Genomic DNA, 15,382 nt, shown 5'->3' with positions numbered 1-15,382 from the left:
AAGTGTTTAACAATATATTTAATATTGAAATTGAATACATGGCTTTTGCAAAAGCAGAAATGTTCTGGATACAGACTGAGCCACAAGGCAGGTTCCATGGTGGTCATTTATATTGCTGTGAGTTTAGAAGAGTTAGTGTGCATGATCCCCAAGTCCTTTCTAATTCCAGAGGTCCTGGATCTAAAAGAGTAAAAATCTGGTGAAGGATTCCATTATGGACTGTCGAGTTACAGCTCGGCATCCAAAGAAAAATCAGTCTCACACCATGATAGGTTCCGAAATATGGCTGCTCTTAGGGCTAATGCAGCACAGCTTTTATTGTGTGAAATCAGAAAGATACAAAAAATACAAGCCAAGCAATTTGTTCTAGCCAGCAGATAAAGACCTTCGTACTAGACCATGCGAGCGATCAGGCTATGCTACGTTAACCAATCATATGGGACAGCACAAGCTGTTCACGCGCTGTTCATGCTCCAAGGATGCTTCTAGCTATGAAATCACCCTGTAACAATAAGAACTTTGCTCATGCTCTCATGTACAAGCAATCATTTTCCCACATGTCCCCTTTTCTTGTTTATATTATTAGAGGAAAAGAGGGACCATTAGTCCAAATCGTACACTTCATTGCCTAAGCGTCTACACTTTGCAACATAAATTCCTCTTGTAACCCCTGTGGTGGGCCGTGGTCGGTACCACCATGCAGTGCATTGGGAAATCAAAGAGGGTATGCATTGAATGCAACAACACACCATAATGAAGCCAGCAATACATGCAATTACAATCAATAATATTTTTCTTAAGCATAATCCATTAGGTAACCAAGAAGACAACCACTCCCATGGATCAAAACCTTCAGGTGGATTCAAAGGATTATGGGCTATCATTTGTTCCATATGATCAATAGTAGCAGAGATATTGGTCGATTGATCAGTTATATACATGCAGCAATGAGAATGAATTAAGGCACAAATTCCACCTTTAGAAGCAAGGATCACATCTAAAGCATAATGATGTTGAAGAACTACATTTCTTATTTCTGATATTTCTTTGTTAATCATTTTTAAAGCCAAAATGGTGGAATTAAACAAATTTTCTGTCCAGTTTGCCAATTTATGCAAATCACGGTAATTCATGGCTGCACCTAAAGAAGGCAGAAGGGACCTAGAGATGGCTGTCCCTGTATATTGAGAAATAGGTGATTGTACTTCCCTTCTGTTACGCAAACGAACCTCTGGGAGCTTATCTATTTTATACACCAAGGGTACTACTATACCTAACGTGCAGGTACCAGAAAAGGCAGAGGGGATTTCTTTGTAGGCACGTGTGCCACAAAATAACCATAAATCAGATTGAAGCAAACATGTAGTTCTGCTGCTCTTTCTCATCCAGTCGAACCAAACATAAAAGTCTCTACACGCAGCTTGTTGTTCATAGGTCATGTAAGTTGTGACATTATTAATTAAAACCTTTGGTCTGCCACTCATGGTTGTAACATTAAGAAAACAAGAAGATCCATTAATGTATTCATATGTCCAATTACAATATGGATAATGACCTAAAATTTTTTTGCTATTGTGATTAAAATAAAAACAATAGGGAGCCAATTCTACGAGGGATAGAACTACAGGAGGTAAACTTATGCGATTGTCCTTCATATTATTGCTAATCTTATATGAAGCATTTACTGGAATGCTAGAATACCACCACCAAAAAAGCTCAAAGCTTTGTGAAGCTTTTAAAAATCATTTTTCTCAGCAGCTAAAAGGCAATAGCCAAGCATATATTTTTTTTCCGCGTCAAGCATATTCCACTTGCTGTAACTAAAAAGATTGCAACAAGGTCGAGAACAGAGCCCATTGTCTTTGCAGACCTTGCTAAAGAACCATATTGCAACTTGATTTCTGTCCAGGAACCATGCCAAAGCACAAGAATGAAACAACTGGAACACACTGAAATCCCTTCACCCCCTCCCTTGCCAAGAGTCCACAATAGTTCCAAGACAGCCCTCTGTACATGCTCAGGGGAACACATCATAGGGCAGGACTCCTGAGGGAGGAGAAAAAAAGAAGAGATCTGGGAGGTAAAATCCAAGTGATGCCAATAAGGATGAGAATGGTAAATTAGTCCAATGGCTATTTCCAAGCAACCTGTGTGATATTTCGTGGCTTGATTATTGGCATGTAAAAACCACAATCCAGAAGAAGTCACACAACCATTTCTGCAGATACAGGAGCCCATTTGCTGTAAATAAGTCTGATGTATTGCTCCTTGTACTGCTGAGTCAAAAGTCCAAGCCCAATGAAGCATGATGATACAGATGGGATGGTCGCTATTGGGAGGCAGCAAAACTGTAATGATGTTTGGTGGTTGAAGTGGCTTCCCAGGGAAAAGGGGGGCCAATGCAGTAGGGGTGAAGATGGCCTTTCAACGTGCCAGGAAACACTGGAACAGCTGTGGAAGAGCCTCTTCCATTGCAGAGGTGACTGTGATCTTGTCTGCTGGATCCTTATGTCCTTTAAGGGCAGAAAATAGTGGAGGCAAAGTGGATGTGGGCAGGTCCAAATAACTCTTTATCTGATTCAGCTGTCCAAGAATTTGTTGTAAATCCACCAGTTTAAGATGATCAGGGAACTGTAGTTGAGGCGTAACTGGAATGGCTGCAGATGCTGTCAGCTTGTGTCCCAGGTACGTAATAGGTAAAGTCCGCTGGATTTTCTCCTTAGCCACTGTCAATCCAACAGGTTGTAGCCTTTGCAGGATTTTGGGACACGGCGGAGGACAAGGCCGTGGCTAGCAGGCCGTGGCTAGCAGTGCCCACTGACTGGCAGGCTTTAAGCATATCAGCAATGGCTATATTTGATGTTGCCATTAGAGGGCGCAGCACTTGCTTACAGTCCTCATGTGCATGATCAAACGCAAGCTGGCAAACAATCGCTTCTTGTGCTGCCAGGTCCTGAACTTGCCGCTTGAGGGTATTATACAAGCGATCAACAAATTGTCCATAGGGCTTTGCAGGACCCTGTCTGATGCTTCCACATCGGCCATCATGCTCATTCCTGTCATCAGGGACAGAGGCCAGAGTCTCTTGGGCTGAGGCTGTGGTGGCTGCCCAATACATAGGATCAAGGGCCAACTGTTGGGCAATGGTAAGAAAATTGCCTCCTCCCGTCAGCCCATCGAGAACATCGGTTTGGGTCAGCATGACGGGGGCTGGGGGTGCAGGAGCAATCACAGGAAAGAGATTTGGAGTATCAGCATCAAAAGGCAACAACGGAGCAGTGGTACAAAGAGTCTCTTCTTGGAGAGGAATGGTAGGAGCGGTGCCAGATGCCTTGGGCGGAGGAGGTGGAAGAGCGGGGGGTGCTGCAGAATTTGAAGAATGCAGGGGAGTGACAGGAGGAGCCGAAGAGAGAATGTCTGGCGGTTTAGGAGGTAGGTTTGAGGCAGGCAAAGCGGGAACCGGGAGGGCTGTTGCAGCAGCCAGAAGAATGTTTGAAGGAGTTAAGCACGACATAGCTTTGTAGACGTTACACCAGGCATGCAAAACCTTGACATCAATCTGAGGATGATTTTGAAAGAAGTGTCCAATTTTTTTCCAATCGTCTAACTCCCAATTTCCGTCCTGGGGGAACCAGGGGCAGTGAGTGTCCAGGGCTTTTATAAGGGACTTAAGGTCAGCTTTCCGAACAGCAAGGTTGTTACTGGCCAAAAGGAATTTAAGGTCTTTAAAAAAAAATTTCTGTGGTGCAGAGAGAGATTTTCCCATGATTGCAAGAGTTGCAAAAAGAGCAGGGAGCACTTACCGGAGGGATCCTTAGGAGGATGAGGGAGGCGCCTTTTGCCCTGTCCGGGTGGAGATAAGTGCTGATAAGTCCGTAACGTAGTCCAGAATCACATTCACACGGGAGCTCTCACCGGGGATCCACTACGTGGATGAACGACGCGTCTGCAGCCCTACCGGGCGAGGTGAGGCTGAACGTTGTAAAACAGCATGAAGTCCGAAAGAAATCACACGGGAGCACTCACCAGGGATCCACTACGTGGATGAACAACGTGTTGGTGAGTGCTGAATAATGAAAAACAACGTGAAATCCGAAGGCAGTCACACGGGGCACCAATTGTCGAGTTACAGCTCGGCATCCAAAGAAAAATCAGTCTCACACCATGATAGGTTCCGAAATATGGCTGCTCTTAGGGCTAATGCAGCACAGCTTTTATTGTGTGAAATCAGAAAGATACAAAAAATACAAGCCAAGCAATTTGTTCTAGCCAGCAGATAAAGACCTTCGTACTAGACCATGCGAGCGATCAGGCTATGCTACGTTAACCAATCATATGGGACAGCACGAGCTGTTCACGCGCTGTTCATGCTCCAAGGATGCTTCTAGCTATGAAATCACCCTGTAACAATAAGAACTTTGCTCATGCTCTCATGTACAAGCAATCATTTTCCCACAATGGACCTAACCCAGCAAGTTTCAAAGCCAATGAAGAGATTGTTTCCCCTGGCCAAATGAGTGGGTCTTACCCCCTCCTCACCTAGCTGGTAGCTGAGAAAGACTATAGCCAGCACATTTGGGTGTGAGCTGAGCAAGAGACATTGGCAACACTACTGGGGAGATTCCAGAAAATATCATTCTCAGAGAGGGCACAAATGGCAAGGTATTTCTGAAACTCAGAACAGCTATAATTCTGATTAGCAGATGTTGAAAGCAAAGGAATGAAGGCTGTAAAATGGCATGAAGGCTGACATAGTTGCCAGTTATGTGGTTCTGTGGGTGCATTATCTGCTCATTTTTCTCTCCTTGCATTAAGAACCTTCCATTAACAACCTGCAAGATATAGGCTTGTTGGCTGTGCAGAAAAAATCCCAAGAGCAATAATAATCATCATAATAATTTTATGATTTATACTCCACCTAAGTGGCTGGGTCAAGCTCAGTGTCTGCACCCTTACAACGTTCAGGAATCAGCTGGAGTTTTTTTAGCGAAGGAGGACCGATCTGACCCTTGCTTATTGTGAGGCAGCAGAAGCCTGTAAAAGTTGGTCATCCCATTAAATACGCATGGTTCTAGATTGGGAAAAAGTGGTTGGAAACCCCTTTGCCGCCTTTAAAAGAATTTATGTCCCTTCTCTTTTACACAGGGCAACTTTTCTGTGAAACCTTTGAAGGATCTTGCCAATACCCAGCAACTACAAACTGTACTTATGGGAAAATCCCATGGGGCTCCTGTGGCGACAATGGAATCTGCTGTAGTAGTAAGTGATATCCATTGAGTTCTTTTGCTTTGCAAAAGAGATAAAAATGCTGTAAATAAATATATATATAAACAAGATGCCTCTCAAATCAACCATTCTATGAAAAATTGATTATGTTGATCAGTCAAATCAGGACTTCCCATGCCTGACAATCCAAATCTGCAAAAGGACTCTTGGGAAGTAAGTCATATCCATTGAGTTGATGGTCCCACTTACTTGTGAGTGCTTACTCCTTTATATTCCTGATTTCCTGATCTACAGTCTGCATCTTCACTGGAGGAAGCAGAGCTTGCCACGAGACTATGGCAAACAGAGCTTGCTGAACTCAGAGCCACATATCTCATCAATCAATAATACAGTCCTCAGATACGCAGAGCCTCTGGGCCCATGACCATTGTCAGAAGTGCCGGGGGGGGGGGGAGAGGTGTGACACGCATAGCCCCCAGATCTGAGCAACCTCTCCAGGCATCTCCTCTCCAGAATGCAGCATGGAACGGACATAACTCATCAGTCCCGGTGTGCAGCAGCGACACATACCCAAAGATATGTGCACACTCAAGCAGCAGAGTATAGCTGGAAGCTGAGGCTGTGAGATGTGGCATCTAAGTAATTTATTAAGCAATATATCCAGGACAAACCAATCATGGTGTCCTCTCACACCTTCTCCAATAGAGAGAGAGAGAGCAAGTACAAAAGTACAATCCCACGGAAGAGATAAGGACTGGAATCCGTCCCCACACTTTCCAAGCATGGAATATAAAAACAGACATGTGATGTAACAATCACACATCCAGCAACAGGAGAATGAAAATACTGACAGCAGGAGCCTGTAAAAGTAGGCCATCCCATTAAATATGCAGGGTTCTGGTTAGGAAAAAAAGTAGTTGGCAACCCCTTTGCCCAATTAATTTTTTTTTATTTCCCTTCTCTTTTACACATTGCAACTTGACTGTGACTTATATGATGGATCTTGCCAATTCCCAGCATCTATGGAATGTCCATATGGAAAACTCCCATGGGGCTTCTGTAGCAGCAGTGACCCCTGCTGTATTCGTAAGTGATATCCATTGAGTTGTTTTGTTTTGCAAAAGAGATAAAAATGCAGTAAAGATATATAAACAAGATGCCTCTCAAACCAACCATTCTATGAAAAATTGATTGTGTTGATCAGTCAAATCAGGACTTCCCATGTCTGACAATCCAAATCTGTAAAACTCCACCATGAGCTCACCAGCTGGCCTCAAGTAAACCACTCTTTCACTTTCAGCCTCGATCTCCCCATCGGTATTCATGGGACATAATAATACTGACTGGCTGTTACAGAAGGCTTTGGAAATTTACTTATGAATGGCATTTATATCCCACCTTTTTCTCCATGGAGCACAAGATGGCTTCTAATTTAATCCTCACATCGACCCTGCAAGGTAGACCAGGCTGAGAGCGAGTGACTGGCCCAAGGCCACCAAAGCAGCTTCATGATGATTTGAAGGCTGGTCTCCCATTTCCTAGTCTAGGACCTCAGGCTCTCATACTTGAAAGTGCCATTCCAATGCTCAAAACAAAATGGACATCAAATTAATGTTTCTTTTTGCACAGGAAGGCCTCTCAAATAATGACAATTTACTTCTCTATCTTTTGCACAGACAAACCTCTGGACGTTACATCCTCGGAAGGACTCTGGGGAAGTAAGTCATATCCATTGAGTTGGTGTTCCCTCTTACTTGTGAATGCTTGCTCCTTTATAATTCTGATTTCCTGATCTATACTCTACATCTTCACTGGAGGAAGCAGAAGCAGGGCTTTGCATGTGCTAAAAAAAATAGTCACCAATGAATTTATGGATCAGAGTAGCTGATAATATACTCATATAATATTAGCTCTGTTTCTTTAAGTAAAAGGTTGAATTCAGTTTTGATGCAGCACTTCTAGGTTCTGCACCTTCTTTTAAGCATTAGAGCCTCAAGGTTTTCATCTGTCCACAGGGAATTTTGATACCGTGGATGTTCATATGTTCTTAACTGTTCTTAACCTGAAACTGTTCTTAACCTGAAGCACCACTTTAGCTAATGGGGCCTCCTGCTGCTGCCGCATGATTTCTGTTCTTATCCTGAAGCAAAGTTATTAACCCCATGTAATATTTCTGGGTTAGCGGAGGCTGTAACCTGAAGCGTATGTAACCTGAAGCGTTTGTAACCCAAGGTACCACTGTACTGTGGTTTTGCTTTTGTTTAGTTTAAATTCTGCTACCTGTCCAAACTCTTGTATCAGCTCCAGTGCCTTAACTGCACTGCAGTCTGGGGCTTCTAATGTCAATACTAGAACATCCGCAAAGGCTTTTAATTTATATTGTTTGGTTCCTACTGTAATACCTTTAATTTGTTCATCCTTTCTAATCATACTTAGCAAGACCTCTAGAACTGAAATAAACAGCAGAGGGGGAAAGTGGGCACCCTTGCCTGGTTCCCTTCTCAATTCTAATTTCCTCCGAAACCACATTATTTACAATAATTTTAGCTTTTTGTTCCTGATACCATTTAAAAAATCGCTTTAATACCATTTAAAAAATATTGGCCCACCCCCATACTCTCAAAATTATATAGCATAAAACTCCAAGATACATTGTCAAAGGCCTTCTCTGCATCAATAACCATTAACATTGCTTTACAACTCTTCCTTGCTTCCAGCTTTTCCAGGATATCCACCACATTTCGAATATTGCCTTTCATATGTCTTCCAGGCAGAAATCCTGCCTGGTCCTTGTGGATATACCTAGATAAAACCTTCTTTAGCCTGTTAGCCATTATATTTGCCAAAATTTTATAATCCACATTGAGTAGGGAGATTGGTCTATAGGTTTTAACATTGGATCTACCTTGACCCTGTTTAGGAATCAGAGTGATATAAGCTTCCTTCCAGGTTTCAGGAGCTTTGCCCCCTCGTAAAATCAGGGGTTGAATAAGCCAATCTTTCAGTGTCTTGTAATATTTTGCTGATAGACCATCAGGTCCCGGTGCCTTGCCAAGTTGCATTGAGTTTATTGCCTGTTCCACTTCCTGTCTTGTAATTGAACCTTTTAGTAGGATATTTTTTATCTTCCAGAATCTGCTACAAACCATTAGTCTTTATAAATTTCTCAATTTTTACCAAATCCTCTTTGTCCTTCTTATACAGTTGTTTATAATATTTGTAAAAATATTTTCTTATGTCTACAGGGTTCTCTACAGATTTTTTTCTCTGTTACAATATTTGTGATAGTACTTTGCTTTTGTCTCTTCTTTAATTGCCAGGGTAATAATTTCCCACATTTATTTGCAGACTCAAAATTTCTTTGTTTCATCCTTCTCAACTTCCATTCTATTTCTTGATTTACTAACTGTGAATATTGAACCTGTAAGACCTTAATTTCTTTTTGAATCTGCAAATTCTTTGGGTTTCCTCTGAGCTTCTTCCCTTTGTCTTTTAGTTGTTCCATAATTTTATCTTTTCTCTCATTCTGTGACTTTCTCCTAGTTGAATTTTGTTGTATCAGAAACCCTCTCATTACTGCTTTGCTGGCATCCCAAATAACCCTTGTTTCCGTTCCTTGGATCATATTAAGTTCACATTAGTTCTTTAGGGTTTTTGGGGCCTTATTAACAATTGATGTACTTGAACCCAGGTTTTAAGAGGGTAAACGACTGATTTGAGTGTTTTCCAAGGTTGGTGACCAGAAAGGTACAAGATTTGAAAGCTGTTTCTTTTGAGGAATATTGGAGGAGCTCAGCATGTTCAACCTGGAAAAGAGAAGGTTAATATTTGCCAGGCTACAATGGGATATTTTTCCAGAGGGCAGGACTGGAAACAAAGGGATGGAAATAACAAAGAAGCAGGTTTTGAGTGACAATCTGAAAGGGAACTTGTCATTGAAGATCTTGCATTGAGCAAGGGAGGGACCAGTTGATCTCCAGGTCACTTTTGGCTCTCCATACAGCAGTGGATTCACTGAACTTTATCCTGCTCTTCTTCCCAAAGGAGACTGGGGCACAAATATCTCTAATCACTTCATATGAAACTATTCATATAAAACTATTTGTAATTATATTATCTATTTGACTTATATACCAAGCTTCATCAAAACATCCCAGGGCAGTTCAAAAGATAAACACAGAAGATAAAAGCACAGATGTATAAGGAGAAAAATTGAAAAGAGATCTTTGTTTCTTGCCTTTCTTGGTTATAAGTTTAAGATCAGGGGCTGTTTTCCCATCTTTTTAAAAATGCTATCTGTAAGTCCCAGTGAACTGTTACTTTGTTTTTTCTTCTATGTTTGGAAAAAGAGATAAATATAAAGCAGATAAATAAATAAGGCTCCTCTAAACATGACCATTCCATCAAAAAATGATGATGTTGACCAGAACTTCAGTCAAATCAAAACTTTCCTCGCCATGCCTGTCCATCTACATCAGTGACCATCTTTCTTTCCAGGAGAAGGTGCAATATAAATTTCAGAATTAAAGATAAAATAATAGTTAGCACCACCTTTCCTGTAAGATGCTGTGTCACTTTGAGGGTCCAGCCTATGCCATCACCTTCTACAGCAATGGAGTAGGGGATCCTCAGGTCTCCCTGGGTCTTTGTGTGGTGGAGTCCTCAGAGTCAGTGACTGTCAGTGGCCCATCCTGACATCCAGGATGGGCCAGGGGATGTCAGCAGTGATCTTGCAAATTCCTCTGAGAGCTCTTCTGGGGCTGCACCTGCATGTCCTCTTCCTTTCTGCTACAGATTCCTTAAATGTTCCATTGAGCCCTTCCAACACTACAGTTTTATGATCCTCCCTCATCTCCTGAAGGTGAGCAATCTGACTCCAGGCTCATGAAAGTGCCATCAATTACAGATTTCCTTCTTTCTTTTATTCAGGATAAACATCAGTGTGTGATGAAATGGAGGGTTCTGCCGGAAGGGAATAACCAAATGCTGCCCGTCTGGTCTAACTCTTCCAGCTTCCTGTGGCTTCAATGCACAATGCTGTTCCCTTCAATGACATCAGTGAACGGCCCACATCCATAGGTGTGAAAGCGTGATTGCTACACTGATTCTTCTGGATCTTTGCTTGTGGAAGTGGTTCTGATCAATCCATTTGTGAAAGCAGGCAATGAAATAAAAATCATCTAATTAAACGCAAATTAAACTGCAATTGCAAAATTGTATTTTTTCATTTTTTAAAAAAAAGCATCTCAGACTAAATATGACCCACCTCCAGTGGAAGCACTGTTGGCTTTTTTTGCAGTATGGTATCACTGCAGAGAGCTTGGTGGGGAGACCATGCATCAAAAAGGGACTCAAAAATAACTTAAGGAAGGTTTTAATAAGAAGAACAAAAACTCCATTTACACTAAATACATCAACAAACCAGACCCAACCACCAACCCATCCCCCAGGGTAATGGAAGAGCTAGGTGCTGCTCCTTATATACTCTACCCAATTCCTGACACAGTTTAATCAGTACAACTCAGCAGCACCTGCTATGTTTCACAGCTGTAAAGCTGGGTCTCGTTAGTTTGCTCTGGCCCTTGCTCCGGCCCCTTAAAGACACACACATCGGGTGGAACAATGATGAACCTTTACATGTAAAGAAACCATTCAACATTTCCCCTGCGGTTCATCATTGTGGAAGAAAAACATAAAGCATACTTTGTACATGTTTTTCATGTGTAACTTTTGGAAGTGCTTTTGTAAAATGTCCACAATTTGATTGTCACCTGGAACATATTGAAATACAACCATTTCATCAGCCATTAGTTTCTTTTCAAATTCTAAACATAATCTTAAGACTCTAGTGCGCTGCGTATTGGTCTCTGAACACAGGATAGCAAGTCCACTCTGGGAATCAAGGTAAACTTTTACTGGTAGTGTTACTTGCATCTGTACATCTGCAAATACTTGCAGATACCATTCTACATCACGAGTGGCCTGAACGCATGCACATAATTCACTCTCTGTTGTGGAGAGACAAATAATCGTTTGTGTCTGGGACTTCCATTCAAATGGACAACCGTTATAACAAAACACCATACCAGACACACCCCTGCAATTATTTTGTTCCACTGCATGAGATGCATCGCAGAAAATTTCAAAACCTTTGTCAATACTTGTTGTAAACTGCAACCTATAATGTTTGGTATGTTTAAGGTACATTACCACTCTCTTAAGAGCAGAGAAGCATTGTGTAGTGGGCTTTTCCACAAATTTTGCCAGAAAGTGAAAAGCATAAGTTATATCTGGTCTTGAGATTCTTTGAATGAAATTTAGCTTGCAGAACGATACAAAGTTTTGTTAGGAAATGGCTTATCTTCACCTGTAAAGGTGAAACCACACACCATAGGTGTTTCCTTCCCATTTGCATTTTCTAAACGTAGCATTTCAACTAGATCATCCATTTTTGCAGTTTGATGAACCAGAAAAGATCCATTTTTGCCTTTCTCAATTTGCATGGATAAGTAATTTTTAGCTATGCCTAATTCCACCACATCAAATTTCTTCTGTAACTGTGAAACTACCTGTTCATATTCCTGTTTAGTTTTTGTAGAAATTAACACGTCATCTACATACACACATATTTTTGTTACAGAGTTTGCCCTTTGCTTTATAAACACACAATTGTCTGCCTTTCCTTGTGAAAAACCAATATCTAGCTATTCTTTTGCTAAAGTTTGGTGCCAATTCCTTCCACTTTGGTGCAGACCATAAAGGGATTTATTTAATTTGCATACCAAACCTTCAGCAGCGTCTATGCCTTCAGGGACACGCATAAAAATTTGTTCTTTTAAATCTGCAAACAAATATGCAGTTTTTATATCTAGGTGATAAACAGAATGTCCACGTTGTGATGCATCTTTTAACGAAAGCTTAACTGTTTCATATTTTACACTTGGTGAATAGCACAAATCATAATCTTCGCCTGGAATTTGTTGAAAGCCCCTAGCAACTAGTCTTGCCTTGTACCTTACAACTTCATTTTTATCATTCATTTTAATTCTATAAACCCATTTTGAATCAATATGTCTCATATCTGGGGTTTGTGGTACAAGAGACCAAGTGTTATGTTCTTTTAAAGAAGCTATCTCGGAGTTCATAGATTTATACCAATTTACAGCTTGGTGCTTAGATAAATTCTGAACATCATTGTAGCTTTTTGGCTCAAAAACTGCCTTATTGGCATACACAGTATTAAAATGTTCATCTGCAAAACGTTGTGGCTTCTGTCTCTTTCTATCTGAATGTCTCAGTCCGGAAGGAGAGTCAGACTCCTCAGACTTAATGGGACTAAGTGAACCACTAGTTTCAGGTTGTAAATCATCACTATCAGATTGAAGAGGCTAAGCTCACGGTCAGAAAACTCAAGAGAATCTAACCTCCCCTCAGGTGCCTGTGACTTTAAATCCTCAAACAAATTATCAGATCCAACAGGCTTTTTGTCTTCTTCCATTAATTAAGAAGACCATTTTCTCCTGCTGCTGCTGCTTCTTCCTCTTCTTCCTCAGTATCATTTATACCATCAGTATCTTGGAAAACAGCAACTCCATTCCAATTTACAGTTTGTATCATGCTTCTGGTAATATGAAATTTGCCAGTTGCTGGTATGTAAATTCTGTACACCCCCTGCTGGTAGCCCATTAATTTTCCCTGAACACTACGTTCACCCAATTTCTGCTTAGCGGGATAATGCATAATTACATCTGAACCCCAAATACATAGGTATTTCAGATTAGGGCGTTTTTTAAACAGCTTCTCATAGGGGGTGACATCTAAACCAGAATGATAACTGCGATTTCTAACGTAACAAAAGGCATTGAGTGCTTCAGCCCAAAACGCTTTGGGCAGATTAGCATCGTGCAGATAAGTTTTAACCCCTGCCTGCAAGTCATGCTGCACAACTTCAACAAGCCCATTTTGCCAGGGACTTCGGGGGCAAGATAACTCATGAGTAGTCCCCTGCGCTTCCAGGAATTTCTCAAAATCCTCAGAAACAAATTCCCTGCCCCGGTCCGAAAACAGGTTCTTAATAGGTTTGTTAAAGTGCGTTTTTACCAAGTTGCAAAAAACCTTGTACTTCTCAAATGCTTGGGACTTCTCAGCTATTGCATAAGTCCAACAATATCTATTATACTGGTCTATCAGGGTAAGCCAGTACTTCGAACCTCCTAATGATGGTGGGAGTGGCCCAACTAAATCACAATGTACACGCTCAAATGGCTCAGTTACTTTCCTATCTGAGCACCTACCCTTGTGTGCAATCTTAATCTTATTCTTGCAACAGGATAGACACTGCATAAAGAATTTACATGGTTTTAAGTTGAGGCCATTGACAATATTCTTTGCCTTAATTACATCAGCAAAATTCAGGTGTCCCAGAATTCTGTGCACCTCGTGGACACACCCAGAATGTGGTCTTACATTCCTCAACCCCTGGCTTGACAGTGCTGCTCTGCAATTTATAGGCGATTGGGAGTAGGTGCGAAAATACAGTCTATATAAACCATCAGATTCCCGGGCATACAATAGACGTTTGTTCCCATCGAAAAACTCACACATAGACTTTAAGAAACGCACAGTTATGCCTTGATGAGCAAAGCACCATACTGATAATAAATTTTCCACTGACGGGCAGTAAATGCAGTTTGTTATTGTAATGTTTAAAGAGTCAAGTTTAACAGTACCCCTGCCAAGCGACTGCAGGACTTGTGAATTGGCTAAATGCACATTACCAATTTCCTCTTCGAAAGAAATAAACAAGCTTCGATTGTTGCAGATATGCTGAGATGCGCCTGAGTCCACAATAAAATAATTCCACTTGGCACCTTTAATTCTTTTACGATCTGTAGTCCGAGCGTGAAAAGCTCGCGGCTCGTTTCTGTCTCTACTATACAATGCCGGCTGCTGGGCTGACGACCGTGATTGACGAACAGAAACAGGCTTGGGAGTACTTTGCTTTCTTTTGGATCTGCAGTCCCTTTCAAAATGTCCTTGCTTATTGCAGAACCAACAACGCTTTGCAGCTTTAAATGCAGTTGTATCACCACAGGTTTGCATATGGTGTTCCTCATTCTTTCTGGAAACAGGAGTGCTTATGGCACAAGCCTCCCTTCTATCCAACTCGCCCATTAATCTTGCCGTTACCCCTTCCACAGTTAATTGTGCTGGTGGAACGGCAGATATCTGGCTAGCTATACCATCAAAGTCCTCATTAAGGGAACATAGAATGATAAAAATATACTGAATATCAGGTATCTCCATGTCCCTACAAATTAATTCGCCACGTATTGCCTCCAGATGTCTCAAGTGTGCTGCCAAATCACCACCAGGCTGCAACTTCGTCTGGTACAACTGCTTGAAAAACGTCAATGCAGACGCTGACTCTTTTCTAACATGCACTGCTGCAAGACTGTCCCACATTTCTTTGGCAGTTTTCTTATTTCTTATATAGACTACTTGCTGGTCGCTGACTGCCAAATTAATTATCGCCCTGGCTTTTGCATCTCCTTTCGACCAAGCATTAGTTACAGGGTCAGGAGGGTCATCAGTTACATAGGTCCATACTTCTCTAGAGGTCAAAAGTGCCTCCACCCGAAAAGACCATAAACTATAGTTCTCATCTGTCAGCTGTGGGAAGACCAGAGCCTTCTCAGCTTCAGGAACCCGGTCAACCATTCCGGAACTCTTCCAGACCCACAGAACTACGATAACAGGAGAAGGAGTTTTCAAACCTTTCTCAGAGTCCAAAAATATGCAGTCATCCACTCAACAGCTGGGCCCATAACCAAAGATGTTGGCTTTTTTTGCAGTATGGTAGCGCTGCAGAGAGCTTGCTGGGGAGACCATGCATCAAAAAGGGACTCAAAAATAACTTAAGGAAGGTTTTAATAAGAAAAACAAAAACTCCATTTACACTAAATACATCAACAAACCAGACCCAACCACCAACCCATCCCCCAGGGTAATGGGAGAGCTAGGTGCTGCTCCTTATATACTCTACCCAATTCCTGACACAGTTTAATCAGTACAACTCAGCAGCACCTGCTATGTTTCACAGCTGTAAAGCTGGGTCTCGTTAGTTTGCTCTGGCCCTTGCTCCGGCCCCTTAAAG

At 41.6% G+C, this 15,382-nt stretch overlaps 1 protein-coding gene across 6 annotated transcripts in view; it reads left to right on the top strand.

Annotated features, from left to right (window-relative positions):
* Window positions 1–15,382, top strand: part of LOC310702787 (uncharacterized protein) — a 55,255-nt gene that overhangs the window by 18,243 nt on the left and 21,630 nt on the right. For 4 of the 6 annotated variants that reach the window (XM_083494921.1, XM_083494922.1, XM_083494918.1 and 1 more), the window contains 3 exons: window positions 5,146–5,259; window positions 6,244–6,312; window positions 6,903–6,944. In XM_083494921.1, the coding sequence (XP_083351047.1) occupies window positions 5,146–5,259; window positions 6,244–6,312; window positions 6,903–6,944 (225 nt within the window). Of the gene's footprint in view, window positions 1–5,145; window positions 5,260–6,243; window positions 6,313–6,902; window positions 6,945–10,155; window positions 10,433–15,382 lie in introns of those variants that run through there. The other 2 variants (XM_083494919.1, XR_014523603.1) reach the window with 2 other exon arrangements.

This window comes from Podarcis liolepis (assembly GCF_965112155.1).
Source record: "Podarcis liolepis genome assembly, chromosome: 3".
In the NCBI taxonomy this organism is placed as follows: Eukaryota; Metazoa; Chordata; class Lepidosauria; order Squamata; family Lacertidae; genus Podarcis; species Podarcis liolepis.
Note: the sequence above shows the minus strand (reverse complement) of the source record. Positions and strands in the feature narration are given on the sequence as shown.